The following is a 13,578-nucleotide window of genomic DNA, read 5'->3' on the forward strand; positions in this document are numbered from 1 at the left end:
GTCCCACTGTGCCCAGGTGTGACCTATAGAGCTTTTGTGCGTTGTCTCTTTTAATCTGCACAGCAGCCCGATGAAGCAGGCTTCATTAGTATCCATGTTTTCCAGATAATGAAACTGAGACCTGGAAATGTTGAGTAACTTCCAAGTTACAGAGCTGGGAAGTGGCAGAGCAGAGACTCAAATGCACATCTGCCTGATACTCAAGTCCACATTCTCAATAAACTACAAAAATGACTCACGAGTTTCACTCTGTGGCCTGCAGTCGAAGAGATGTTCCAGGTGCACTCCCTCCGGCTGGGGTATTTGTCAGGCCAGTTGGGGCTCGCCAGGGTCCCCTCCACACTGCTGATCTTGTGTGCACAGCCAGCTGGGGGTGGCAGGGGGACACATACAGAGAGAGAAGTCATTCACTGTGGGCAGCACAAGAAGGATTCTAGGGGGGTCTCCTCCCCTCTCTCCTAATTGTCTCAGGGTCTTTATCAAATGTGGGGGTGGGGTATCCTGAATCAGGTATCTCCTGGCTCAGGGATGTGCTGGTTTACTTGCACTGGCTTTTCTGCCTTCCTGACTGTGGCTCAGGGGCCAGGCTATCTTTCTATTCCTATCCACATTGCAGTTATCCTTGCAAATATGTTAAAAGCACTGGCAGTGGGGTCAGGTGGGCCTCGGCCCATGTCCTGGTTCTGCCACCTACAATCTGTGGGACTTGGGGCTCTTATGTAAGCTTCGGTGTCCTTATTTGTAAAAGGGTGCCACTCTAGTCAGGGTGATATGTGATCAAATGAGATAATGCATGGGAAAGGCTTAGGGCATGCCAGCCCATGGTAAGTGCTCAGTGCATCTTGGCTAACAGAGGTCTCCTTCATCATCCATCCAAAAGCTTCTTTTAGTTTTTCAAAGTGGCTTTATTTGGAGTCTACCAAGTTTGTCCTGGTTACAGTGCTATTTGCCAAGAGTGGTCCCACAACTTGTTCAATGCCTGGCATCTTGGCCAATAGCTGGCATTTCTCTTCTTCTGTGGTGGGCACTGTGGTCAGCATTTTCCATGCATCCTCTCCTTTAGTCCTTCTCACTCCCCAAATAAGAAAATAGGTTTGGAGAGGGTCAGTGCCTTGCTGATAGGGGGCAGAGCTGGGACTTGAACTTGGCCTGCCTGGCTTTGAGGCCAGTGCTACCACTGCTTAGAAAGCACGGTGGACTGTATCACAACACGGAGGCTCCACACTGAAGAAGCTGGAGAGGCAGGTGAGGAGGGCCGGGGGCAGGAAGGGGAGGAAACAGCTTCGAGGATGTTCCAAAGAGATTTGCCTCTGCTCAGTGCTACATCTGCTCTGCAGCCAACGCAGAGAACAGGTGCTCAAAAGGGCAGTGGCTCGGCTCCTGGGACATTTGCTCAGCTCCTGAGATGTTTGCTCTGACACCCCCTGCCCTTGGGGTCAACCCACACGAACGCAGCCACTATTCAGGGGTGGGATCTTGGGAGAGTTGACGTCACTCCTGTCCTCTCCCACACTGCAGGAGGCAAGCCTGGTCCTGGCCCGGGCCCATCTCACAGGGGCTTGACTGTTCCTTCCCAGCTCAGTTCTTCCAGCAGCCTCCCACCCAGCCCCTCCGCCACCTGTGACCATGCCCTAGGGCTGGGCTTGGAGGGTGGCCACCTCCTCCTGAAGATGTGTCAGCGCCTCCTTTAACATTCTAGTTAGATCCTGACCAGACTCTGCGGCACCCAGCCAAATCTCCTAACTCCAGACTGTTTATTCCAGAGATCAGGGTGTGTGTCTTCCACATCTTCCTCCACCCTTGACTTCCTTTGCAGGGTTTCGTGGCTGGAGCCAAGGCCTGGAAGCCTGTGTGTTTGTCATAAATGTTCAAACTCCCTTAACTGGGCAGGGTAAGAACAGAAGGAAGGCTTTTTCCAGAATGACTGGACAGTAAAAGCCACCTGGCCCTGAAGAATTCCCCACAGTGAATGGAGAAAGGAGCAAAGCTTTCCCCAAATCCTATTTTCCAATGGGACCTGCATATGGTAATTACTATATGACAAAGACATAAATGGCTGATCTTTATTGACATTTGAGGACATAATATGTGTCAGAGAGTCTGAAATACTTTCTAGGCATTCTTTTAATCCTCACAAAAACTTTAAGAAGGAGGTATGTTTAGACGCTTTTAACCAAAGAAAAAACTGAGGCTCAGAGAGGTTAAATAGCTTGCCCAAGGTCACACAGCTAGGGAATGGCAGAGCCAGGATTTAGACCTAGGTAGTTGGGTTCCAGAGCCTGCAGGCTTAATCACTTACAAAAATAACAGCCTAGAGCACCTGAGGCCCCCAGGTGCCTCCTGAAGGAGCGAGATGCCCTGGGGAAAACTCTCCCACAAGGACAGCAGTTGCTGGGCCTCAGCTCAGAAGGTGGAAGAGCTCCTCGCCGCACCGCCTTACTCATGCACACGCACACAGGGGCATGGGGTGTGGCGAAGGGCAGCCCGCCCCCCCCAACAACTGGAGGTCCAGCCTCACCCTCTTTGCAGTCATGCCCATTCTCGTGGAGCTGGTAGCCATTTCTGCACCTGCACAGGTAGCTCCCGAAGGTGTTGACGCACTCATGCTGACACCCGCCGTTGTCCTTGGCACACTCGTCCTTATCTGGGGAGATCAATGAACTCTTCTAAGAGGAACCGCCAACTTGCGAATGTCCCTCAGGGCTCAGAATCCCACTTAAAAGTGGCCTCCTCTGGGAAGCCTCTCTGATTGCTCCCCTTCCCCCTCTGATTGTTCCCTCACTGGAGGAGTGAAGCGGGAAGCATCTTCACCTCAGGTTTCTTGGGTATGTACTTGGCCCTGGTATGTGTTGACTTCTCCAAGTACTTTATGTATGTTCTCTGCCCCTGCTCCCTGCTCAAAACAAGGAGCTCCCTAAAGGACAGGCTAGTATTAATCACCACAGTAACAATAATAACAGTAATTCCCACTTACTGAGTGTTTACTATGCAACAGGCACTGCCCCAAACACTGTATGCATTATCTAAGTTAATTCTCATCCAACCTTAGCAGGGAGCTGTCTATCCGCCAGTCTTTACAAGTAAGGAAACTGGCCAGGCATGGTGGCTCATGCCTGTAATCCCAGCACTTTGGGAGGCCGAGGTGGGTGGATCACCTGAGGTTGGGAGTTCGAGACCAGCCTGGCCAACATGAAGAAACCCTGTCTCTACTAAAAATACAAAAATTAGCCAGGCATGGTGGCGCATGCCTGTAATCCCAGCTACTCGGGACGCTGAGGCAGGAGAATTGCTTGAACCTGGGAGGCAGAGGTTGCAGTGAGCAGAGATCGCGCCAGTGCACTCCAGCCTGGGCAACAAGAGTGAAACTCCATCTCAAAAACAAAACAAAACAAAACAAAACAAAAACAAGTAAGGAAACTGACGCTGAGAATGGCTAATGTGATCAAGGTCACTCAGTGAGCACGCATCCTCTGTGGCCTGGGCTCAAGTGCCGTGACTCCACCCCGCCCTCTGCACGTGGAGCAGCTGAGTGTTGGGGACACACAGCAGAGGGCCAGCCCTACTGCACCACTTCCAGCCCTTGTGGCCATGGGCAGTTCCTGCCCTCTGTGCCTCAGTTGCCTCGCTTGTAAAATGGAGACAGTAATGGTATCCTCATTTCACAGGTTGTTGGGAGGGGTAAATTAATTAGAGCAGCATCCAGCCCACAGTGTTAGCTGTATAATTATTATGTGAGAACTCAAGTGCTGGCCCTTGTTAAACTTGTGGTCCTTGTATGCAGCCCTATCCTAAGCCAACTTGTTCCTGCATTTACCAAAGATCAGCCTCCCTCCCCTGCTTCCCTGCCATCACCAGAATGACTTTAGGGGTCAGCCCTGTCTTCCTCCCCTCTCTATATGCTCTTGTTCACCATTGTTAATGTCTCCTTGAACAATGTATTTCACCTGCTTATGTTATCAGGACAACTAAGAGCCCTTGTAAGACCCTTTGCTTTGGGAGGCCAAGGCAGGCGGATCACGAGATCAGGAGATTGAGACCATCCTGGCTAACATGGTGAAACCCTGTCTCTACCAAAAATACAAATAATAATAATAATAATAATAATTAGCCGGGCGTGGTGGTGGGCGCCTGTAGTCCCAGCTACTCGGGAGGCTGAGGCAGGAGAATGGCATGAACCCAGGAGGCGGAGCTTGCAGTGAGCGGAGATTGCACCACTGCACTCCAGCCTGGGCGACAGAGCGAGACTCTATCTCAAAAAAAAAAAAAAAAAAAAAAAAGAATGCAGAAGAGAGGCCAGGCGCGGTGGCTCATGTCTGTAATCCCAGCACTTTGGGTGGCCGAGGCGGGTGGATCACCTGAGGTCCGGAGTTCGAGACCAGCCTGACCAACATAAAGAAACCTCGTCTCTACTAAAAATACAAAATTAGCTGGGTGTGCTGGCACCTGCCTGTAATCCCAGCTACTCAGGAGGCTGAGGCAGGAGAATCGCTTGAAGCCAGGAGGTGGAGGTTGCGGTGAGTGGAGATTGTGCCATTGCACTCCAGCCTGGGCAACAAGAGCGACACTCTGTCTCCAAAAAAAAAAAAAAAAGAATGCAGAAGAGATGAAGCCGCCCAACATCCAGCGCTGACCCACCTCTCTCCCTTCCTTCCTCCAAGTCCTTCTGTAGATGACTCACAGGTCCTCACCCCTGCTCTGATCCTCTTCCCTGTGCTCTAGTTTCCTATTGCAAATGTGGAGCTGCCCTGCCTGTGAGGCTCTGCTACATCCTCCTCTGAGGTGGCTCCTGCCCCCTGCCCTGCTGCCCTGGTCCTCCAGCCGCCTGGCCCTCCCAGCTCTACGCTGCCTGGCATGGCTTGGTCAGATGACAAGTTTAGGCTTCCCCTGCTCAGGAACCTGCAAACAGTCCCCCTTCCTGTTTCATCGGGTCCCTACTCTTCAGCCCAGCGTTTAAGGTCCCTCATGACCTGGCCTTCTCCAACTTGGCCCATCTCATGCCCTTGGCTTCCCAGCATGGGTCAGGGTTCCATGCAGGCCCACCTCATCTCTGTCTCTGTGCTCTGTTGAGAAATTAACCTGTGCTCACACTGTCTCCCCTACTGGGGACCCTGATTACTTTCTCTCTAATCATCCTATCTCCACCTCCATGTCTTCCATCCTTTAAAACCTGGCTTAGACCACCCCAAATCCTGCAAAAAGTCTTCACCCACTGCTCCAGGCAACCATGGGCTTCTCTTCTTCAAACATTAGCCCTTGTTGCACCAGCCCACCCCACAGTGCTCCAGGCTGGGACTTAGCAGGGTGTGTATTCCTGGTTCCCTAGCTGGCATGTAAGCTTGTCCAGGGTTGGGGTCATTTCCCTGGCAGCAGCTCTGAGCCTAGTAGTGTACTGTGCCCACAGCAGACACTCAAAACAAAAAACATGACTTGCTCAATGAGAGACTGCCAAAAAAAACCGCATGGAGATGGAACTCTGGGTATCTATAAAATCAACAAATAATTGGGTCATTTCTATGCCAAGCATTAAGACTGTAAAGATAACCAAAGTACAGTTCCTGCTTGTAAACAGTTCACCCTCTAATATGACGTGACATGCAGGACCTGCTACACAGTTTGCAAGGCTCAGTGCAAGATTTGAACTTTGTTCAAACACTATTATGAATTTCTTTTTTTTTTTTTTTGAGACGGAATCTTGCTCTGTCACCCAACCTCTGTGGGCTGGATGCTGCTCTAATTAATTTACCCAGCCAGCGCGCCCAGCTTATTTTTTGCATTTTTAGTAGAGACGGGGTTTCACCATGTTGGGCAGGATGGTCTCGATCTCTTGACCTCGTGATCCACCCGCCTTGGCCTCCCAAAGTGCTGGAATTACAGGCATGAGCCACCATGCCTGGCCATGAATTTCAAGATGATGACAACAGAACCTTAAATTAGTGTGGGCCCTTCCGAGAACAGGCTCTGTGCTATTGCACAGGCCACAGGCCCATGGAGCTGGCCCTGGTGACAAGAGCCCTAATGGAAGGGAAGGAGAGAGTGCTATGGGAACACTGGTGAAAGAACAATCAATGTGCTAAGAGGGTGCTATGGTTTGAATGGGTCCCCCAAAGTTCATGTGTTATAAACTTAATCCCTAATGCAACAGTATTGAGAGATGAGGCCCTTAAATGTGATTAGGTCATGAGAGCTCATTATTGCAGGAGTGGCGTCCTGATAAAGGATGAGTTTGACCCCCTTGCCACTCTTTCTCACCCATGTGGTGCCTTTCACCTTGTTATGACACAGCAAGAAGGCATTTGCCAGATGTTCCCCCTTGATTTTGGACTTCCCAGCCTCCAGATTCATGAGCCAAATACATTTCTATTCACTATAAATTACCTAGTCTGTGGTACTCTGTCATAGCAGCACAAAATGGACTAAGATAGAGGAATAAGACGAAGCCAGAGAATGTTACAGAAAGTGGCATTGTGGGTCTTCAGGTTGAAGTAGGAGTTTCCTAAGGAGGGAGGGAAGAAGGATATTCCAGGGAGAGGGAACGCCACAGGCAGAGGGTATGAAGACAGAATGGGATGGGGGTTTAGGAGTAGAAGGTGATGGTGTGGGGGAACAGTGGGGGGATTATTCGTGATCAGAGCACAGGGCACCTGCAGAGGGAATGTGGCTGGCAGAACAGGTGGGCCAAGGCAGTGTCCAGCACCACATGCCACGCTAAGGAGAATGGGCTTTTTCTACAGCTGCTGTACTGGCCCTGAGGGTTCATGGCCTTCAGTTTGAGAAGTAGGGTCCAATGTGCTGCTGTAGTGGGTTTAGTAGTGTCTTCCCAAAATTCCTGTTCATGTGTGATATGGTTTGGCAGTGTCCCTACACAAATCTCAGCTTGAATTGTAGCTCCCATAATTCCCACGTGTTGTGGGAGGAACCCGGTGGGAGAGAATTGAATCATGGAGGCGGTTTCCCCCATACTGTTCTTGTGGTGGTGAATAAGTCTCACGAGATCTGATGATTTTATAAGGGGTTTCCCCCTTCACTTGGCTCTCATTCTGTATTGTCTGCAGCCATGTAAGACACGCCTTTGCCTTCTGCCATGATTGTGAGGCCTCCCCAGCCATGTGGAACTGTGAGTCCATTAAACCTCTTTTTTTTTATTTTTATTTTTTTTTATTTTTTGCCCCGAGATGGAGTCTTGCTCTGTCACCCAGGCTGGAGTGCCATGGCGCCATCTTGGCTCACTGCAACCTCCACCTCCTGTGTTCAAGCGATTCTCCTGCTTCAGCCTCATGAGTAGCTGGGATTACAGGCACACACCACCACGCCCGGCTAATTTTTTTTTTTTTTTTTTTTTTTGTATTTTTAGTAGAGACGGCGTTTCACCATGTTGGCCAGGCTGGTCTAGAACTCCTGACCTAGTGATCTGCCCGCCTCGGCCTCCCAAAGTGCTGGGATTACAGGCATGAGCCACCACGCCCGGCCTAAACCTCTTTTTCTTTATCAATTACTCAGTCTCAGGTATGTTGTGAAAACAGACTAATACAATGTGGAACCTTAGAATGTGATCTTACTTGGAAATAGTGTCTCTGCAGAACTATTAGTTAAGAATCTTGAGATGAAATCATCTTGGATTTAGGATCAACCTTAAATCCAATGACTGGAGTCCTTCTAGGAAAAGGAGGGGACACAGAGACCCAGAGAAGAAGGAAGGGGATGTGAAGATGGAGACAGAGATCAGGATGATGCAGCTACAAGGCAAGGAATGCCGAGGACTGCTGGGAGCCACCACAGGCTAGGAAGAGGCAGGGAGGGATTCTACCCTAGAACTTTCCGAGGCAGCATGGCCCTGCGAACACCTGGATTTTGGAATTCTGGCCCCCAGAACTGTAAGAATAAGATTTTGTTGTGTTAAACCAACCAGTTTGTGGTAATTTGTTATGGCAGCCCTAGGAAACTAACACAGCCACCAACAGATATATAAAAGCCCTGGATCCGGCACGCCCCCTCCAAGGCAGCCATACCTGGAGGGATGCAGGAGCAAGCAGAGAGAGAGAGGAGGGGGCCAGGGACCCCAGAGCCTGGAGTCTGCAAAGCCGCCTCACTCGCACTGCATCAGCCTCACCTCCGAACCCGCATACCTGAGAAGAAGTGGGCCCTGAAGCCGCGCTTGGAGACGGTGTTGTCGGACTTGAACTCCACGCGCATGTTGTTGCTCTGCGAGGTGATGACCTCGGGCGTCTCAGAGCCGCAGAACTTGCCGTGCAGCTTGGCGTCGGGGGACAGGCCGCTGCGCACCTCTACAAAGTCGTACTTACAGACCTGCAAGGGAGCATGATGGGGAGCTGCCCAGAGTCCCTGTCCCCACCCCAGACCCCCAGCACACTGCTGCACCTGCTTCCTGAGCGCCTCACCCTACCGTGGGTGTGTGAGGGAGGGTCCCTTGACTCTTGCTATGCCGGTTATTTGAATGAGCTCCAGAGGGCACAGGGGGACCCCTGGCTCTCCCACTGAGGCTCTGTGGGGGTGCCATCGCCTGGCACAAGAGCACAGGGCTCCCAAACCTGCATCCCCGTAATTGTAGCCTTGCTTTAATTTATTTTATATATTAGGCTCCCACATGAAATTTTACTTGAAGAAAGGGCCCCACTGCTAGAAGGAGAAGAAAAATAAGGAGAAGAGGAGGAGGGAGAAGCAAGAGGAAGAGGAGGAGGAAAATCCTGCAAACCACCGACAGAATCTGACTCCATTTTCAGTCAGGGAAACAAGCTCAGAGGGGGAAAGACATTTGTCTGAAGTCACATGGCTCAGCAGTGGTGGAGCTAGGACTAGAATTCATGTTCCTTGCTGTAGCAATGATTTTTCTCAAAAAGAACTTCACTGCTAAGGGGTCTTATCAATTGCTTTCAAGGATTATTTTTTTTCTGCACAATATTCACTTTGGGGTGACACCCTCATGGGCGCCATGGCCTCCATGCATTGGGGTCATCAGCATTGAGGTCTCCTTCCAGTACCCCAAAGGCCTGATCAGGTGAGAGCTACACCAGTACTATTCTCAAGGTGAGACCCCCAGCTCAGCTGGGGTGGGGAGGGGAGTCTCAGGAATGGCTTGTGTGCCCCAGGGTGTCCTTCCAGCCTAAGGTGCAGAGGTAGGCATGCCTGACTAGCACTCCAGCTGTAGGGTGCTGCCTGGACCTCAACTGACTTGATCATCCATGATCACTGCCCGAAAGAGGAAACAGGCTGTCTGTAGCATCCTTGTCCCTAGCTGATCCTCACCCCCTTTATTCGCCTCAGCTGCGCACCAGCTCCCCAGATTCACAGCCCAGTCCTGACACCTCCCACCCCCAATATCTGCCTCTTCCACTCTTGTCCTGATTCTCCTTGGATGTATCAGCGACAAGAGGGCCGGAGGTGCTCTATCTGCAGAGGGCGTGCGGCTGAAACTGCTGGAGAAAACATTCCCCTAGATTCTGCTAGCGCAGGTCCTAAGACTGTCCAAAGCTTCAGTCAACACAAGCCATCTCCCTGCCCTCCCAGCCCCTCACTGGTTTCCAGCTCTGAGTCACCCCTCAATACAGTCCCCAATCAATTAGAGCATGGAGACATACGTCATTGCCTTCCAGTTCAAACACTTCAAACTGAAGGGAGATCCGGTACTGAGCGGGGGCCACCACCTGCCAGACACAGTTTTTGTTTGTGGGATACTCCTTCGGCCACCCAGGGCTGGTGATGGTTCCATTCAGCTTGGTAATGAAACCGCCACAGGCCACTGCATGGGGGAAACAGAAACAGGATTCATTTGGCTTTGGCTCCAGGTGACTGTGATTTCCCACCAGGAGCAATAGAGCCCTGCTGTTCTGTAATAATTTTAAAATGTTAGACAATTTGAACTGATTAATTCAGTGTCCTTTGTTCAAAACTAATGGTTTCAACTGAATATTTGAAGGAACAAAATTGGGGATAAATCTTTACTGCTTTTAAAAACAATGAATGCATTTGTGCTTTCCTTTCACCCACTGGCAGAGCTGGGGGCTCCCTATGGCTTGGGCCAAAGGAGAATTAAAAATGTTTGCAGCAAGCTACTCACCATACCAAGCTTGCATGAACAAGCAGATTCATGCACGTGGACAAGGAAGATGGAACACAAGCCAGGTAGAAATAGGATGGATGAAAAGTGCTCATGGAGTGCTGGAGTGCTCATGGTTTTTCTTTGCTTTTGTTTCCTACTTTAATAATCATGTCAATTTCACACAATCATAGAAGAAAATAAACCATGGCCTTGATTTCAGTCTCTAGGGCAGAGTCTATGTAATTTGGGCAGTTTTCTGACATTTGTGACAGCTGTCAGGCTGTTTCTCCTTCTAGGAAGTAGGTGGGTCTTCCACCATGTCTGCCCATTGCCCATCGTTCCTACACAGCCAGCTGGTTGCCCCATCTCTGCCCCACTTCCCCAAAGACTTGTCCCATATACCCTCTCATTCCAGCTTGGCAGGTCCCACACCAACCTTCACACATCTTCTTATCGGCGGCCAGCTCGTAGCCAGGGTCACAGGCACACTTGTAGCTGCCCAGCGTGTTCACACAGCGATGCTCGCACCCGCCGTGATCTGGCCAGGAACACTCATCCACCTCTGGTGGGGAAGGAAGGTGACCCCGGTTACATTGTCAGGAAGCCTCCTGGCTGTTCCCAACCCTTCCATATCCCAGTGTCACCAGCAAGTGTCCTCTAATAAACAGGAGCCACTCCTGGTGACCACCTCCCAAAGAGTGCCATGTCCACCTCTGAAAACCAGGCAGCAGCTACAGTGAAGGCAGGACACTGACAACACGAGCAGGAACACCTTGTTAGCTGGGGTGGGCTCTGCCAAGAGAAGGCCAGGCCTGGAGAAGTGAATTCTTTGAGGTGTTTGGTCATCGGTCATTTGAGACTTCAAAAAATCTCAAAACATTCCATACCAAAGACTTCATCCATTTTAAAGCCATGGAATTGAGGACTTCCCCTGCCTCCATAAATATGCAACTTCTCAGAGATATTAAATAAAGGGTGAGGACAAAGAACACATTGCTAGATGAAGATGTGTCAGTATTCTCTAGACATTAGAGACAGAATCTGTTATTTAGGAGTTTTAGAAATACTCTTAAGAGAGGTATGCACAGGGAGATATTCAAGGTTACAGAAAACACGGGCTCTTAGGTTAGCAAATGCTCCCAGGAAAACCTGCAGGAAGAGGCCATAATGAGGCTGAGTTAGCAGGGGCGTTGGATGGGATTCGGCACCAAGGGCCTAGTGATGCGTTTGGGGCAACTAAATAACAGCACATAGCATGCCATCGGTGCTGTTCAGAGGAAGAACCTGGAAGTCATTAGAGACACTCCCCAGACACATTAACCCAAGTGCCACTGAAAAAAAGAAAAACCAAAACACATGTTAGAAATAAAAGGAAAAATATGATTATCTGTTGCCAGCCATAGTACATCTAGCCCTGAAAGAGAGCACGTGGGACGTGGCCTACCAGAGCTAGAGAGGAGTCTGGTGAAGGGACAACTAAACACTGAGACATCTTTTTCAAAAAAGTTGAACCTAGGAAGAAGAAAGGATATGGGGAGAAGCGGGAAGGAGAGTTCTGGTCCACAGCACCACGGAAGGTAGGAACACAGTAAGTATAAAGTTGTTGGCCAGGCACGGTGGCTCACGCCTGTAATCACAGCACTTTGGGAGGCTGAGGCGGGTGGATCACAAGGTCACAAGTTTGAGAACAGCCTGGGCAACATGGTGAAACCCCGTCTCTACTAAAAATACAAAATTAGCCGGGAGTGGTGGTGCATGCCTGTAATCCCAGCTACTCGGGAAGCTGAGGCAGGAGAATCGCTTGCACCTGGGAGGTGGAGGTTGCAGTGAGCTGAGATTGCCCCACTGCACTCCAGCCTGGGCAACGGAGCAAGACTGTCTCAACAACAACAAAAAAAGTTGTTCACCAAATCTTGAAATAACTCTTTACACACAAACTAAAAGAAATTAAGAACATCTATGAGTTGGTAAAGACCTGGAAAGCTACCCAGTCATGCCCTCTCAGGCAGGAATCCTTTCAATAACGTTCTGGAGAGATGGCTCTTCAGACCCTACTTGAAAACTCCCAGAGACAGGACTCTCACTACTTTTCAAAGGTATTTATTGGGTCAAAAGTCTGACTCCTTACAACTTCCAGTCCACTGGTCCTCAGAAAACACAAACCCTCCAATCATCCAGCTTCCCTCTACCCTGCCCTTTTCCAACTCAAATATACCCCTTGCCTTCCAGTCGTCCTTGTCTGTGATGCACAGACTCCTCATCAACCTGGTTGCATTTCACTGGGTAAAGGAGGGTTTGTAAATATCCCATCATTTCACATAGTGGACAGTGAACTTGGGTAACTCTAATGGTGATGTACTCTTGGGCTCAATAAAAACTTATATAAATTAATTGCTTATTAGGGGAGATTGGGTTTAGAGAGACAATCCAGGCAGGGAGCTGAAGTTGCCCATCGCCTCAAATAAATGTAAGTAATAAGTATGCTAAAATAGTAACAAGTGTGCAGTTACTTTTTTATCACCTTACCATATTGAAAGTATTTTCTTAGACATTTGCTAAAAAGCATAGAAAGAAGAAAATAGTAGATAAAAAGTAGCAGAAAGAGTCCAGACTTTAAAGTGAGTCAGACCTGGGGTGGATCCTCCAGCCGATCTTCCTCCAATAAATTGGGTGACTGCTTGTGATCTAGCCTCACTGAGCCTCCCTCCTGCTTTAAAGTGAGAATGATAATATTTACTTTTAGGGTTGTGACGACTGAAAACGATGCATGTGAAGTACCCGGCATACAGACCATCGACACACAGAAGCCATCATGATAGACAGCAGCAGAGCTGCTTTCAAATTTCCAGTGAGTAGAGAGGCACAATGATGGGGCAGTGAAAAGATAAGGTTCCCTGGGCATACCTGGACCAGGTGGGAGTGGAGCAGTGCGGGCCTGAGGGGGGAAGGGAGACAAGGCAAGAACAGAAAGAAGGAAAATGCTTCAAGGATGGGCCAGTGGAGGAAGATGGACGGGCAGGAGGGCAGCACAGCAGAAGAACTCAAGACACTGGCTGGGGGACCTAGGGAAGAGGCAGAAGGAAACCAAGGGAAGAGCCCATTGGGAGAGACAGATAGACAAAGGACCAAGGCTGGGGTCTGCAGGAGACTCTGATACCAGAAGATGCTGTGGCTGTAGGCAGGACACACAGGCAAGAAAGAGGTGCACAGAGGAGCAAGTCTCTTGGCACCATCTTAGCCAGGTGAAGGGAGAGAGCCCAGTGGATGGACCTAGGGCAAAAGCAAAGAAAATATAATTCCTCCAGAGACTAGAAGGTAAGGTGCTTGGCCTTGGGAGGTAGATGAAAGGCATGCTTTTACACCTGAGCTCTCTCTAGCAAGAGCTGTGAGATGTTTGGCCAGTTACAGCCCTGCTTCAGCTTGGCTGGATGGCACAGAGGTGCATGGGGCCTCCCACTGTGGTAAAGCAGCACCTGCTCCAAGCCCACTGGCTCGTGCTTGCTCAGGGCTGCAGAGGACAAGGC

General features: G+C 49.9%; 1 protein-coding gene across 1 annotated transcript in view; it reads right to left on the reverse strand.

Moving 5' to 3' along the window:
• Positions 1-13,578, reverse strand: part of TLL2 (tolloid like 2) — a 150,515-nt gene that overhangs the window by 11,833 nt on the left and 125,104 nt on the right. The window contains exons 14-18 of the mRNA XM_031015399.3: positions 10,491-10,616; positions 9,594-9,754; positions 8,124-8,304; positions 2,519-2,644; positions 240-367 (exon numbers count right to left, since the gene is read on the reverse strand). Coding sequence (XP_030871259.3) covers positions 240-367; positions 2,519-2,644; positions 8,124-8,304; positions 9,594-9,754; positions 10,491-10,616 — 722 coding nt within the window. The remainder of the gene's footprint in view (positions 1-239; positions 368-2,518; positions 2,645-8,123; positions 8,305-9,593; positions 9,755-10,490; positions 10,617-13,578) is intronic.

This window comes from Gorilla gorilla, chromosome 8 (genome assembly GCF_029281585.2).
Source record: "Gorilla gorilla gorilla isolate KB3781 chromosome 8, NHGRI_mGorGor1-v2.1_pri, whole genome shotgun sequence".
Classification (NCBI taxonomy): Eukaryota; Metazoa; Chordata; class Mammalia; order Primates; family Hominidae; genus Gorilla; species Gorilla gorilla.